Raw genomic sequence first — 16,041 nt, 5'->3', positions numbered from 1 at the left:
TGTCTGCATTCGTGTCTTTATTAGTTTTGAAGATCAGTACAACTGTGTTTACTTCAAGTGCAGTCCTTCACTCCTGCCGAGATCTAGGAATCGTTAATCCCACCCTCACATTGGAAATATCTCAGAGACATTTTTTACGTTAAGAAGCATGCAAAGATAAAAGTAGTAAAATGAAAAATAAATGGCCCTCCTTCAGGTAAAGAAAAATGTCAGGATAAAGTCAACTATCTTCATGAAGAAAACATTCAAATAATGGGTCAAATTTTTTAAAAAATTCCTGGTCAGTGTCTTTTACTTTCATTGATAATCAAAACCAGGCAATCTCTATAGTGGTTTTAAATGTTAATGAGTGATGCACTTCTTATTGGTTTATTTAAGTGTTAAAACACATAATCATCTCCATTCTTGATGTTCGCGGTCACTTTAATTTCTGCTACAGCATCTGCAGACCCCTCTATGCTCACACACAGAAGTACTCACTATTTCTTTAAGATGGATAATGCATCATATGAAAAGGGTAAACGGAAGCTCTGTGAACTCTAAGATGACACAGAAATGGTGCCCAGAGCCACTTTTCCCCTATCTTTACTCTCCTCACCCCGTTTCTTCTTCTCTGAAACCTTACTAGAAAGGCTACTTTTACAGGCAAGGTGATTATCACGGAGGCCAAACGCTCTCACATCAGATCCTGGGGATGGTGGCTCTGATTTCCCGGGGATGGCATCTCTCATCTGCTCGGCTCTGTGTGGAAACACGGGGGCGGACCTGGAGAGTGCGGAGTCAGAAGCACCAGGAGGAGGCGAGGGGCCAAGCTCCGCAGGGGCGCTTCCTTTCCTGAGGAGGGCGGGCTCCAGCGGCCTCACTTGAAGGAGGCCTTCACGATCCTGCCCTTGATGGGCTGCGGGGGGCGCCAGTTCCTCACCAGGGGCACCGGGGGCTCGTTCTCCGCGCTGGAGTACAGGGTGCGAAGCTTGGCCATCTGCAGGCGGAGGGTAGGCGTCACACCGCGTCCGGGCGAGCGGACGCCAAGCGTGCTGCAGACAGCTCGCGGGCTTTCCGAGCGCGCCACCCGCAAAACCGGCCTCCGGTGTTCTGCCCGGAGTTACTGGTTGCTCGTTCCCGAGTAACAACAACCCCTTTTGGTTTAAAAACAGCCTTTTTCTTCCTTTTGTAGAGGATCACTAGGCCCTGTGATTAAAACCTTTCCATCTGGAATTCTGAAACAATTATCTTAATCTGATGAATCGGCCTGAAATCTATCCCTTATATAAGAGTAGAAGACAGTGTCAGTGCAAGTAATAAGCTCAGCTGGCCTTCACTGCATAAGTTAATGGAGCCAATTTGCATGAACTGTAATTTACACGAAGGGAAGCCTAAACAGAGAGACCAAAGGCATTGGAAAGCTGACAGAGGGGAGGTGGACTTTCAGATGCTACCCTCGGCTGTGTGGTCATGAGCAAATTACCTAAACTTTCCGAGCATCGGCGTCCTTAGCAGTAAAACGGAGGAACTAGTCGTGTCCGACTCTTGCAAGCCATGGACTGTAGCCCACCAGGCACCTCTGTCCCTGGAACTTTCCAGGCAAGAATACTGGAGTGGGTTGCCATTCCCTTTCCCAGGGATTCTCCCGACCCAGGGATCGCACCCGGGTCTCTGCATGGCAGGCAGATCCCTCACATTCTGAGTCACCAGGGAAGCGCACACCTCAGGAGGATGTTCAGTCTCTTCCCATCCTTTCCCCAAGGCTGTATTTACCATCCCATCTGCTAAACAGTCCTCCGTGTTTGGGGTTCTCCAAATTAGCAAGGACGATGAGATGGTCGGATGGCATCACCAACTCGATGGACGTGAGTCTGAGTGAGCTCCGGGACTTGCTGACGGACGGGGAGGCCTGGCCTGCTGCGGTCCACAGGATCACAAAGAGTCGGACACAACTGAGCGACTGAACTGAACTGAACTCATATGGATCTGAGCCCTTAAGTGTTTCCAGGGCACATGCTCAGGCATTGTTCAGCACCACAACCATCTTTAACTGTTTTGCATTTTAGCCTGGTACCCTCTGGAAGCTGAGCTTTAGAAAGTTAAACAGGCTGAAGGTAATTAACCAGGGCAAACTAGGAAAGCTCCAGCGGTAGAGATTGGGTAAGCATCTATTTAGCAGCTTTATATTTTCAGAGACTTCCACACACACACTGTCTGTTTTTCGGCCTCCCCTGGTGGCTCAGCTGGTAAAGAATCTGCCTGCAATGCAGGAGACCTGGGTTCCATCCCTGGGTCGGGAAGATCCCCTGGCGAAGGGAAGGGCTACCCACTCCAAGATTCTGGCCTGGAGAATCCCATGGTCAGAGGAGCCTGGCGGGTTACAGTCCATGGGGTCACCAAGAGCCAGGCCGGACTGAGCGCCTTTCACACACACAGGCGGACCCCGCGCGCCCCGCGCCCCGCGCCCCCGCGGGCGCTCACCTGGTCGGAGCTGACCGTGATGGGCTCCTTCAGCAGCAGCCACACGATGCACTCCTCGCAGGGCGGCGTGGTGAAGGAGCCGTGGTAGGTCCAGTAGTCCCGGCAGGCGGGGAACAGGCACGACGGGTCGAAGTTGTTGAAGGGCGCCTCCTTGCCCTGCGAGAGAGCGGGGTGAGCAGCGCGCATCTCAGCTTGGGGTGGGGGGGCGGGCAACGGAGAAACTAGCTTGGGAGCAAAGCCGTGTCTTTCAGAAATAAAAGGGGTGGGGGGTGGGGGGAGCAGGTTTGCATGACACGGCTTTGGCACGGTCATTGTAATGTTTTGTTCCTTATCCACTGTCTGTAGAACTATGAATCTACCCTTTGAGACTGTTCTAGTCAATCACTCTTAGTTTTACCACTAGGTAAAGTATTCTGAGGATGACATTTTATAAAAATAGAAGCCTGTCCTTTTAAGGACAAACTCATTCTAAACTAACAGAAACATTTCATAGATATTAGTGCTCTGGTTCCTGATGATACAAAACAGGCTTCTATTTTCATAAAATGTCATCCTCAGAATACTTTACCTAGTGGTAAAATTAAAAGTGATTGACTAGAACAGCTTCAAAGAATTAAAGTGAGTCTGTTAAGTAGAAGAATTTACTGTTAAGATTTAAAATATACAGGTGCAATCCAGGAGAGGAAGGGAAACACTAGGACCCAAACATTTAGTACCTCTGCAAGTGTGTAAGAGTGTATGTGTGTGTGTGTGTGTGTGTGTGTGTGTGTGTGTGTGTTGGGCAGGGAAACACCACTCAACTTCTCTCTCAAACATTTCATTAAAAATGTAATTATCTGACAGGTTGACTATGAGGATTAAACAAGCTTAAGTATGTGAAACTGCTCTAAAACCAACAAACCATAAAAATATACAAACAAACATAATTGCATTTGCTTTTATATGCCTGCCTAGCATATTCATCAAACAATTTACTAACAGATCTTGGGTGAAAGAAGCTTGAAAAATGTAAAAAGAAAAAATTGACATAACCTGGTTTTATGTTCTAAGAGGGAAGATGATACTTTTTACCTTCGTCTTAATTTTGTCCAGGGCATCAAGGAGCAGCTGGAACTCGCCTTTCTCACGTCCTATCTAAAAACAAGAAAGAGAGAGAGAGAAAACTAACAATTATATTTTTCTCTTCTCCATAATTTAGGATTGTCTTAAAAGCTGATTTTAATCCATCCATCTACAACCAGTGTTTCTAAATCTGCCAGAATATATTGCATGAAGCAAAAACATAAGTTTATCCCTCCCCCAAAATTTTAGAGTATGTATTTTCTGAACTAAATTTGGACTCTGGGTCTCTGAAATACAAAACCACAAAATTACATGTTGATTTACATCTATGTCTTTGACCTTCTCTGTGAAGTCATTCTGCTTTTCTTTTTAATATAATTGTAGCTAAGAGGACTCAATGTACGTAAAACTAAACCTGTTGTCTTTCTGCTCAGACCCACTCCACTTCCTGTAGTGTTGTGTTCAAGCACTGAAAAGGACCCGATGAATTCAGAACATAAAACAAATTAGGTCATTCAAAAAGAAAGAAGCCAGATTTTCACCTCTGGCTTAAAATCTAGATCATGTTACCACTAAATTCATGTGTTAATGACACTAAGTCCTCTCTAAACCAAGGCTGGCTCAACAACACACACATTCCATGTGCTATCCTAGCCTGGGATCATGTGAGTGGTGGCCGCCCTAAGCTGAGAGGACGTTCAGCCAGGGACCTGGCATCACCGTGGTTCCCAGCCCTGGCTTTTCTGGTTTCCACTGCAGTTGACGTGGAGCAGCCGGAAAAGGTAGTGAATAAGGCTGCCCTGGCCTTCACTGCCGCTGAAATAAGCTTCTTCAAAGGCTCCATCCCCACTGCCCCAACACACACACACACACACACACACACCCTGCACCTTGCACCTTGCGAAAATCTAGAAGGGCTAGGGGGGCCGAAGTAGCAAAAGGCACTCTTTTAAGAGAGAACAAAACCTTTTGAGCTGATCTTATCGGAAATATCTTGATTAGTTGAATGAATCCTGAACTTCATTCCTCTCTCCCCTATAAATAAAATGAAGTGAAACCTAAGCATTGATAAGAAACTAAACTTTGAAAAAAATATGCACTCAGTTTTTACCTTACCTTCAGAAAAACACCAACCACAGCTACTCCATCGGGATGCTTCAGAGCACTTGCAAAACTGTTATACTTTGAATTCCAGTGAACCAAATGAAGCTGAAACCATAGAAAAGGGGTTAGGAGGTACATGCCTAAAATAAGGAAATAAGTGTGAAATTATTCACAATAAACCCAACAATCTTACAGTCTAAGGTTGCTGAACACTCTCATAGAAGTTGACAGAATTCTAAAAGTTAACATGCAATATTTTGGCAAGACTTTTGATGGTTCAAATAAAACGTTATGACAGGTAGAATTGGTGAAAATCAAACTGTCACTAAATCAATTCATAATATTATGTTACCTTTGTATAATATTAGTCCTCTTTCTGACCAAATCAAACACAGAGCTATAAACAGGAATCTGCTAACACTTTAAAGTCACAATTAACTGGGAAGTAGGAGAGGAAAAATAAGGGGACAAATTCTTGGATTTTTTCATGCCTCTCTCAGCAACAAGTGCTCCAGAACCAGTTGGTAACCTTATCTTAATAAGGTTAAGGTGCTTACATATGCACCAGTTAAATTAGTCAAAATTTCCACGTTGAGTTATACAGAATGGCAAGAGAATATCATAGTTCATGGCAGTTTAAAAATACTGTCTTCAGGAACAAAACTGTGTGATAATCCCATGTGTCAAGACCAAACTGCAAATCTTGGTCCTATTGGGAAGGAATATACTACATTTCCCCCCTTTTGTGGGAAAAGACGTCTGAAAGGCATTCTCGATTGATTTATCCGGTCATTGGCTGTCTGGATGGCCTGCAGAGAAACAAAATGGTCACAGGAAGTACTCTGGGTCTCTCACAGTTCAGCTGAGCTGTTTTGTTAAGTTGAGTTAAGCTGTCTTATGATTCTGCCTGAGAGAGTGTCCACAAATGGCTCCAAGGTTCCTGGCTATCCTGTTGACCAGAGCCTGCCTCTGGAAGAGTCTGGCAGTGCAAATGGAATTATCCTCACCTCCAGGGCATGCGTCGCCCCTTATAGGCTTGGCTTTATATAGAAAGCATGCGGGAGGCTTGTCTTATTTCCTTGTAATATGATGCCTTGATCTGAGCTACAAATCATGCGCTTCCTTTAATGGGTTCTTGGGAACAGAGTATATAGTATCTGCTCATTTTAAATTGTGTGTATCTGTAGCTAGCTAGCTCTCTGCGTGCGTAAGTCCACATGTACATATAAAATCACACATATATCTATACCGACGCACCACCTTCCTTAAGAGACTAGAGCTTTGGGCGTCAGCTAGCATTGCTGAGTGCTATTTTTAAAGCCCCACACTCTCATAAAAGAGGAGGCTTAGGGCACTGGGCAGGATGGTGAAGCCAATCAGCATGAAGCAGAGCACCAGTCTAGCGCCATGGGCTGTGTGACTTTGTTACGTAACCTTCTGGCACCTCAGTTTCCTCACCTTGTAGCCAACCCCATAGCATGCCGAGAGGATCACATGGGTTAATACCTGCAGGCACCTAATGAGCATTGACTCCCCTTCTCTTTTCGGTTCCATTCAGAGCCCTTGTTTTATAAAATTGTTATTATTAAACAGCTATCCACTTTCTAAATATAACCTTGCAAGTCTTTAGGCGTGTGACTAACTCACCTCCACCCTCTTCACTGTCTAACCCAGACTGTCTGGCAGCATCAGTTTATGCTAAAACTCCTGCAGCTCTTTTCATAACTATAGGCTTGAAGGACATGCAGTGGATGCTCTTCCGTCGTTATCTTTCAGCTCAGTTCTCGCTGGGTGAGATGCAGAGCGGGTCCCAGCAGGTCCTCTTACCTCTGCTGCGTACTTGACTCCATCCACGCTGTGCTCCGAGCCGTGATCGTCCGAGGAGCCCCAGTGGAGGTGGAACTGGCGGAGCCGGTAGGGCGCAGTGAGAGGACCACCTCTCAGCACTGCGAGCCAGAGAAGCTAGGTCAGCAGGGAGCTCGAACTTCTCCGACAGAGCCTTGCTTTAAACAGCTACCTTAGAGCCAAAGCTTGCGGGGCTGGGCTGGTGGTGGCACTCCCGAGTACACTGGTCTCTGTCTCACAAAGTGAAGCCTTGGGGTGTGTCAAAATAAATCCTTTCTCTTCGCTGTCTTTCTGATTTTGTCTGCTTGTTTTGTGATTTTTACATGTCAATTTCACATGCGTGAAAATAAAATTAAGCCAGCAGATGGGCAATGAAAACAACTAAACCCTAAAATCAAAATAAAAATTTGTTGTGGGCCGCACTGGGGAGAACAGGACAGTTGAGAGCAGGGCAGACTCAGGTCCCAATCCCCACCCCGCCCCCCCTTGCGAGTTGTGCGGTCTCAGGCAAGTTGCTAAACTTCTCTGAACCCGTTTCTGCATCTTGCCAAAGGTGATAATAATACTAACCTTTCAGAGCTGCTGTGAGGATTAAATGAGATTAAGGACTTTAAACTGCTCATCACAGCGCCTGGCATAGTCATCACTGAGCAAATGTGAATTCCTTCTCTGCGTCTTGCCTCCAACTACACTTTTCTTCAAGACTGCAGACAAGAGCTCACACCCACAGCTAATTCAGACTGCGTTTACTCAAATGAGATGGAATGGAAAACTCTGAGGTTTCCCAGGGAATCAATGTTGACCCTTACACGAGACGATTCTCCGTAATATGAATGTGAGTTTGCTGTCCAAATATCTCAACTTGACACTTAACTCGCTTTCACTTCATTCAGCCTGGAGAGTGATTTAGAAGTTCAAATATTTTCTAAAGGATATTGGAAACTATACAGAAGCCCTAAAATCAGAATTTACCAATGTAAGCTAGATCAAAATGGAATTCAGAGGATAGCTATTCTAGAAAAGATAGATCAACTGTTGGTGTTGAAATGGCAGACTAAAAGTCATAGGATAGGTCTAAACTGATAGAACGAGACCAGCATTAGCTTGGTCACGTAGGAATGAGTGTTTTAATTGCATCTTTTCTGTCCATTTTTCTGTTTGATTAATTGTTCTTTGCACTTTCACCATCCACTAGGAACAGTTATAATTCAGTTATATGAGTCCAGTTTATTAGGATGAATCATATGAAAGTGTCAATATTCAATCATATTTGCTTACAAAAAGGCTTCTTCAAGTGATTCAACCTAAGAGATCCTGTTTAATTTTATTACTTATCCTTCAGAATGGAACTTGATTTAAATGGAGGAAAAAATAACAGATACCAATGAGATAATTATTTAAAGAATATACATTTCTATGATATTCCTTACCTGGAACCTGCTAGTAGATAGAAATTATAGCTTTTACTCTTTAATTACAGGATCACTGAGAATATTCATTCATGTACATCAGTAAGGATAATTTTAACTTTTTTACAAATGTGGTTATAGGAAAATATATATTGTATATCACGTACCAAAATGCTAAAGGTAGATTCTTAGCTCATTCACAGAAAATAAAGTACTTCTAATTAGCCTTCTTTTAGTTCACTGATTTGCTTAATGGTTATAGATGAAATAGACTTTTTTTAAAACATGCAACTTTCCATTTTCAGTTCAGTTCTGTTCAGCTCAGTTCAGTCACTCAGTGGCATCCAACTCTTTGCAACCCCATGGACAAATACAAACCAAAATTCAAGGAGAAATTGTCAGTCCTCAAAAACCCTTAACCAAAGTGATTAGTCAGGCGAGCCCCACTGAAGGCCTGTCTTCTTGCTCATACCATGGGTCTGCTCTCTCCCCGGGATTGGCCCCACCCACACGCCAGAAGAGAGTACCTACTTGGTTCCTTGCCGTTTCTTACTCTGTAGGATGGAATCTATGCCACATTTGAGAATGGGAGCCTTGCCCCCCAGGATGCCATTAGGATGCAAACCCCCCTCAAGCATAGACCATCAGAGCACAAAGAACCCTCCTTTGGACCCATTACCATCACCTCCCTACTAAGCTTCATTTCAGGGGAACACTGCCAACTTTTAGCTCGGGCTTGGGGCCATTTTGGAGCAGCCAGCGTGACCGGGGTTAAAGAGTGAGACATTCTACTTCACTGTATAAATATAATCCTTCAGACGAGAGCAAAGTCAAGTGTCATCTCCATTTTCAGATAAGAAGTGCCCCCTTGTCCCACCGATTCTGTTGCTCTGATAAATCACATTTTGCCAATACAGCCATTGAAAATGTCCTTGTGTCTCTACCTAGGTGTCATACTTACTTGACCTGTCGTAAGTATCATCAAACACAACCCTGCAGGTCTTCCCATTATTCAGGATGGTCTTGGCAGAACCTGGGTCATAGGATGCTGTCCATGGCTTCAGGGAAGGGTCGTGGTTGATCTCTTTAGTGTTCAGCTCAATGGGCGACTGGTTCTCTCCCTTGGCAATCGGGTAAAGTTCGTGCCAATGGTCAGGACCTAGGAAATCAAATTGAGGGGATTCATTTATCTGGTGGTGCAATCAAAGTCCTCTCTCTAAGTGACTAAACCAGCCAAATACACGGAGGCTGGACAGTGAAAAGCTCTTGGATAGCAGATTGGGTAACACAAGGCTTGTTGGTAAAGACCCGTTCGTAGTTCGTTAATAGTGTGCCTGGAAGGCTATCTTTAACTCTGTGTGTATTTCCCCAAAGCGTCCCTGTATTGGCTCAGATACAGCCTGAAAGACTGATTTTTGAAGTGAACTTCATCGCGTGTTTCACCAATGCCCTCTCCTGTCACAGAGCTGGAATCGAACAGCACTGACGCGAGTGGGTTTCAGAGCATCTCCGTATCCCTTTCCCCGCGGGGAGGCAGAAGCTGCAGGCAGAGCAGGCTCAGAGAGGTGAAGAAGAGCTTGCCCAGCCAGTCTCCGAGAGAGGGGGACCCCCAGAAGCGGCGCTGGGGGGTGGGCTTCTCCGTCAGAGGCACTGAGATCTGGGCACATTACCGGTTCCTGCAGCGGGCATACCAGCGGCTCCAGGAGAGGGCGAGATGAAGGCGATCAAGGTGAGCCGGGCCGTGCGGGGCCCTAGGGAAGGGGCCGGGGTGGGGTGGCGGGGAGCGCCCCCGGCCCCGCGCCCCGGCGGGCCGCCGCACACTCACCGTTGTGGTCGGCGTAGCCCCACTCCTTGGCCATGGCGTGCGCGGCGCTGCCTCCGCTCCCGCCGTGCGCGGCCCGCCGGCGCCCCTTTTATGCCGGGCCCCTCATTCTTGCATGGCCTTATTAGGTCAGCGAGGGTGGGGCGGGGGGCTAAAGAGGCCAGGGCGGTGCTCGGGAGGCGGGCTGGGGGAAGCCAATGAATTCCGCGGGCTGGACAGCTGTCGGGATGGGGGGAGACGGCCCCCGCCCCCCGGCCCTGGAAGGGGGGCTCCCTCCCGGGTCCCAAAGAGCCAAAGTGCAGAGGCCGGCGCCCTCGGCCCCCCTCCTCCATCCCTCCCCCCCTCCCCGCCACTTTTTTTGGGGGGGCGCGGTCGTTGCACTTCGCCTCCAAACTGAAAGCTGCGCCCCGCTGGCTGGCGCTTGCAGCCTCGCTTGGTGGTTGCTTTCGGGGCAGGCTGCCTGGCTGGCTGGCGGGCTGCGGTCTCTGGATGCTTCTGCGGGTTGATTTCACTCCAGCGATCCGGTTACCGTGGCTGGAAAGAACACGTTTGCCTGACCCATGTTTGACTCCTTCGCAGGCAACTTGCAAAATCCTAGGCGCAAAGGATGGGAAGAAGCAGGCAGAAGGGCAGGTTCCCTCAGCTCCGTTATCCTTAAGAGAGAGATGCTGCCAGGTCCCCGGAACCAGACGTTTCTTGACCTCGCGGGTCCCCTCGGTCTGCAGGACGCCGAGGGCTGGGTCTCGGGGATCTAGTTGAGGACTGGACCCAGGTTACTGCGGAGCAGGAGCCCGGTTCTGATCTACAGACTCCGTGAGCTGTACCTCTGCTCACGAAAAGTCCAGAACATTCTGGAGTGTTGGAGGGCCAAGAACATAAGGGAGTCATATTGTTTAAAATGTATGACCTCATTTTCCAGAAATTGGGAGAAAAGAGAGGGAAAGTTTTCCAGAATTGCTTGGTATTTTTTTCTCCCCTTCCCCAATTATTTTATAGCAGGATGACCCATGCAGAAAGAATAGTACCGGTATACACAGTGTGCGCATGTCAAAGACGTATTTTTAAATATCTGGTTGTAGTTCACATTGAAGAAGCAGAGTAGTAGATACTTAAAATTCTAAGAATACATTGTAAAAAAAAATTTTCTTTTTGGTTCCAAGTCAGTATTAATTTTATTTTTTAAAAAAAGACAGCAAGAAGAGATAAACCTATTTTCAGTGCTGTCTTGAACAGGGTTGTAAGATAACACTTTTTAAATTTCTTTGACTTTTATTGATGTTAGGATTTTGTGTTTGGGGATTACAAAACTTGAAAAGGAAATATCTTATCATGGTAAAGATAGCTCACGCCTAAGGCATGTGGAATGACTGACCACACTCATAACCTGGACGCCAGGGGAGTCACTCCCCCAGCGTATTTTTGTGCCCAGGGATTATTTGATCCACACAATAGCGGCGCTGAATCAAGAACTGACATGGTTTGGAAAATCCAGGCAAACAGCAATGCAAGTGCTCTTAGGCTCTGAGCTCAATTATGTCAGTGTTGGATTAGAAAGGCTACTGAGTTGGCATATCTGGGCCAGTTTTCTGCTTTAATGTGATTAGTTATGTGCTGCTGTAGTTTGTAGTTAATGGAGGTTATATTCTGCACAATTATCTGTATTAGTAAACTATGATCCTGTTCCAATTCATTAAATTGTTTCCATTTATCTTTTTCTGTTATATGTGGTTAGAAGATTGGTAACTAGGTTTTGAGTCATTTGATACAGCAATGATACAAATAAAGTTTTCAATAAACTCTTTATACTAAGCAAGACCAACAGCATTGCTTTGTTGGGATTGGAATTCATCATACTGTTACCATTTCTGCACAGAACGTTTTAAAATGGGTTTTCATTAATTAAAAATTTTAGAAGATAGTACACAACACATCAATAGCAAGCACTTGCACAGTAGCACAAATTTTCACATAAAGACTAGTTAGAATTTGCAAGGTGAAATAGTTAATCCTTTTGGATTTGTGGTCTTGAAAACTGCTGACTGGTTTTTCATTGCACTTTCTTATGCGAGTTAAGCAAAATTGGAACTTCAAGACAGTTTTTAGACCATAGTATGTTTTTCAAAAGCCCCAAATTAATTATCTGCGTTTTGACTTATTTACTCCAGCATATTTGTCCACAGATTTCAAAATTCTCTATCCATAAAGCAAACAGAGAATTCTAAATTGTGTCCAAGATGCTGAGATTCCTGGAGCTGGCTTTTAAAAAAGAAGATTGTGAGGGTATACACCAAGGAGAAAGGAATGCCAGAAAAAGAGCCGCAAATTATCCCTGAGCATGAGCACAGTACTGAAAAGCTGGTGTACTGGGCGGTCAGTAGGATGAGTGTGTTCACGCAGAGAACAGAAGAGGCAGGGACAGAGTAACCAAGAAAGATAATTTGGGTCAGCAGAATTACTGGGGGTTGGGAGTGTCTGGATGCAGAAGTTTCAACGAGATGGTATACTAAAATGATAAACTTGAGGGCTCTAAGGTGATCCAATGTAGACCTATTTTTAGTCTTGATTTAGTATTTTATTTTGCAGGATGCTAGGTAATATAAATCTTCTGCAAGTTGATAGCCATTTGGTGTTTCCAGTGCATCAGAAACCAAAAAACAAAGATGATAAATTTATTCATGTCTAAATGAAACTGTGAGTCGCTCAGTCACGTTGACTCCTTGTGATCCATGGAGTGTGGCCCACCAGGCTTCTCTGTCCATGGGATTCTCCAGGCAAGAATACTGAAGTGGGTTGCCATTCTCTTCTCCAGGGGATCTTCCTGACCCAGGGATTGAACCTGGGTCTCCCGCATTGCAGGCAGACTCTTTACCATCTAAGCCACCAGGAAGCCCCATCCTGCCTTTTGTGTGTGGCATGGAGCATAGGAGCTAACCAACAGATATCGCAAAGAATGCGCTCCGCTGGTAGAAGATAAAACCAACACCCACCGCATTCACCTTCTCCTTGGACTATTTTGAGCTGCCTGATCTAATGGACTCTTCATGCAGTGGGAATCACAGTAAACCTTTGTAAATATATGTGACCAATCATGAGCAAAATGTATTAATCTAACAAAAGGAACTGAAACTCTGAATACTGTGATAAGAATTACAAAGATTCTTATTCCTACAAGTTTAAACAGTTCTTTGGTATATTATTTGATAAGTGAGTTTTTAGGAATGAAATGCAACCTCCTCTAAATGACATTCAGACTCTTCAGAAGTCTATCCCACCTGTTTTTCCATTTTATCCCCAGCTTACCTTCCAAATTCACCCACCCTCTGCTTCAGTCACGGAGTGTCCTTCACTCTTACCTTAACATATTTTTTTTTTCCCACCTCCGAACCTTTTCACACACTATTATCTTTGACTCCATTATCCTTTCTATTGTCTATACCTGATAAGCTAAGCTGTTTATAGCCACAGATCCACAGACTATATAGTGAGTGTCTATGTAAGATTTTACGCTGAAAAGACATTGGTTCATCTTTAAGGTCAGCCTACCTTCTTTTCCTCTCTGCTGCCATTTTAACTCAAGGCCAAGCCACTGGTAGAATTGCACCTGTTGTTTGTATTATTTTATTGGGTGGGGGTTGTTTCCAAAACAACATACATACTTTTTCGCTTTCCTGAGAAAAATCAATCATCAGCCTCACTTCTCTGAAACCTAGCAAAACCCCAGATCCACTTCTGGCTCTTCCTGTAAAGCCTTGCTAGCCTAGGCTGGTCAGAGAGCTTCTCAGAATAGTAGTAACGGCCTGGCATGCAACACTTGAGTATTAGCACCCAAAAAAGTGATATATGTGCAAACACTTGAAAACTAACATTTCATGTTTGTAACTATTCTCACTTTAAACAGTTGACTGAATAACTCTAAGAGCTATGGAGTTTCCACGCAGGAAAGAAATTCAGTGTCATTTGTTTTTTATTGTAAAGCACACACCTGCCCTTGCTGTTGTTCAGTCCCCGAGTCCTACCTGACTCTTCATGACCCCGTGAACTGCGGCACGCCAGGCTCCCACATCCCTCATCATCTCCCAGAGTTTGCCCAAGTTCATGTGCACTGAATCAGTGATGCCATCCAACCATCTCCTCCTCTGTTGCCCGCTTCTCCTTTTGCCTTCAATCCTTTCTAGCATCAGTGTCTTTTCCAATGAGTCAGTTCTTCACAAAAGGTGGCCAAAGGATTGCAGTTTCAGCTTCAGCATCAATCCCTCCAACGAGTATTCAGGACTGATTTCCTTTAGGATGGACTGATTGGATCTCTTCACTATCCAAGGGACTCTTAAGAGTCTTCTCCAACAACACAGTGTCATTTTCTTTTTCTTAATTGTAAAGCACAAACCTGCCTTTAGGTATGCCCAACATCATGGCATTTAAAGGCATTAAGAGACATTAGAGATTGCTTTTCATCAAATTTCTGAATAACAGAGCAGAAAAATATCTGCATTAATTGTTTGAATATTGTAGCCTTTTAATATTATTGAGTAATATTTTCCTTAAATTGGATAATCAAGGCTAATAGGAATCTTTGAATTAGTGTCATATACCACACAGCTGTCTTTTCATATATATTCCAAATAAACAATAAAATTTAAATAATGTATTCTTAAAATATTTAATGTTGATGTAATCACAGAATTTCTTGTACGTTTGCACTTTAGTGCAGTTCAGTTCAGTCGCTCAGTCGTGTCCGACTCTTTGCGACCCCATGAATTGCAGCACGCCAGGCCTCCCTGTCCATCACAAACTCCCGGAGTTTACTCAAACTCATGTCCATTGAGTTGGTGATGCCATCCAGCCATCTCATCCTCTGTCGTCCCCTTCTCCTCCTGTCCCCAATCCCTCCCAGCATCAGGGTCTTTTCCAATGAGTCAACTCTTCGCATGAGGTGGCCAAAGTATTGGAGTTTCAGCTTCAGCATCAGTCCTTCCAATGAATATCCAGGACTGATCTCCTTCAGGATGGACTGGTGGGATCTCCTTGCAGTCCAAGGGACTCTCAAGAGTCTTCTCCAACACCACACTTCAAAAGCATCAATTCTTTGGCGCTCAGCTTTCTTCACAGTCCAATTCTCACATCCATACATGACCTCTGGAAAAACCATAGCCTTGACCAGACAGACCTTTGTTGGCAAAGTGATGTCTCTGCTTTTTAATATGCTGTCAAGTTTGGTCATAACTTTCCTTCCAAGGAGTAAGAGTCTTTTGCACTTTATTGAGGTATAATTGACAAATAAAATTAGAAGTTATTTAAACTATCTATTGCAATGATTTAGTGCATGTATACATTGTGGAGATATCTAGACTTTCCCATTCTATTGTTTTCCTCTATTTCTTTGCATTGATCACTGAGGAAGACTTTCTTATCTCTCCTTGCTATTCTCTGGAACTCTGCATTCAAATGGGAATATCTTTCCTTTTCTCCTTTGACTTTCACTTCTGTTCTTTTCTCAGCTATTTGTAAAGCCTCCTCAGACAACCATTTTGCCTTTTTGCATTTCTTTTTCTTAGGGATGGTCTTGCTTCCTGTCTCCTGTACAATGTCACAAACCTCCATCCATAGTTCTTTAGGCACTCTGTCTATCAGATCTAATCACCAGAATCTATTTGTCACTTCCAGTGTATAATCATAAGGAATTTGATTTAGGTCATACCTGAATGGTCTAGTGGTTTTCCCTACTTTCTTCAATTTAACTCTGAATTTGGAAATAAGGAGTTCATGATCTGAGCCACAGTCGGCTCCTAGTCTTGTTTTTGCTGACTGTATAGAGCTTTTCCGTCTTTGGCTGCAAAGAATATAATCAATCTGATTTTGGTACTGACCATCTGGTGATGTCCATGTGTAGAGTCTTCTCTTGTGTTGCTGGAAGAGGGTGTTTGCTATGACCAGTGTGTTCTCTTGGCAAAACTCTTTTAGCCTTTGCCCTGCTTCATTCTGTACTCCAAGGTCAAATTTGCCTGTTACTCCAGGTGTTTCTTGACTTCCTACTTTTGCATTCCAGTCCCCTATAATGAAAAGGACATGTTTTTTTGGGTGTTAGTTCTAGAAGGCCTTGTAAGTCTTCAAAGAACCATTCAACTTCAGTTTCTTCAGCATTACTGGTTGGGGCATATACAAAGAATGCTCAAACTACCGCACAACTGCACTCATCTCACATGCTACCAAAGTAATGCTCAAAATTCTCCAAGCCAGGCTTCAACAGTGCATGAACTATGAACTTCCAGATGTTCAAACTGGATTTAGAAAAGGCAGAAGAACCAGAGATCAAATTGCCAACATCCATTGAATCATCAA

General features: G+C 44.4%; 1 protein-coding gene across 1 annotated transcript; it reads right to left on the bottom strand.

The window, feature by feature from the left end:
• On the bottom strand, positions 1-9,863 carry CA3 (carbonic anhydrase 3). The gene is made up of 7 exons (XM_065903325.1): positions 9,709-9,863; positions 8,845-9,042; positions 6,457-6,575; positions 4,642-4,734; positions 3,535-3,597; positions 2,464-2,619; positions 1-979 (listed from the first exon to the last, which is right to left on the bottom strand). Exons 1-7 carry the CDS (start codon positions 9,740-9,742, stop codon positions 860-862), a joined length of 783 nt encoding a protein of 260 aa, XP_065759397.1. The 5' UTR covers positions 9,743-9,863; the 3' UTR covers positions 1-859.
• Positions 9,864-16,041: the final 6,178 nt, after the last annotated feature.

Source organism: Muntiacus reevesi, chromosome 12, assembly GCF_963930625.1.
Source record: "Muntiacus reevesi chromosome 12, mMunRee1.1, whole genome shotgun sequence".
Taxonomy (NCBI): Eukaryota; Metazoa; Chordata; class Mammalia; order Artiodactyla; family Cervidae; genus Muntiacus; species Muntiacus reevesi.
This window is presented reverse-complemented; position numbering and strand designations above follow the sequence as displayed.

Coding starts and splice junctions, on each gene's coding strand:
- CA3 (XM_065903325.1), bottom strand. CDS start 9,742: ATGGCCAAGGAGTGGGGCTACGCCGACCACAACG. Junction 9,043..9,708: donor GGGCTACGCCGACCACAACG/GTGAGTGTGCGG, acceptor TTGATTTCCTAG/GTCCTGACCATTGGCACGAA. Junction 6,576..8,844: donor TGATACTTACGACAGGTCAA/GTAAGTATGACA, acceptor TCTGGCTCGCAG/TGCTGAGAGGTGGTCCTCTC.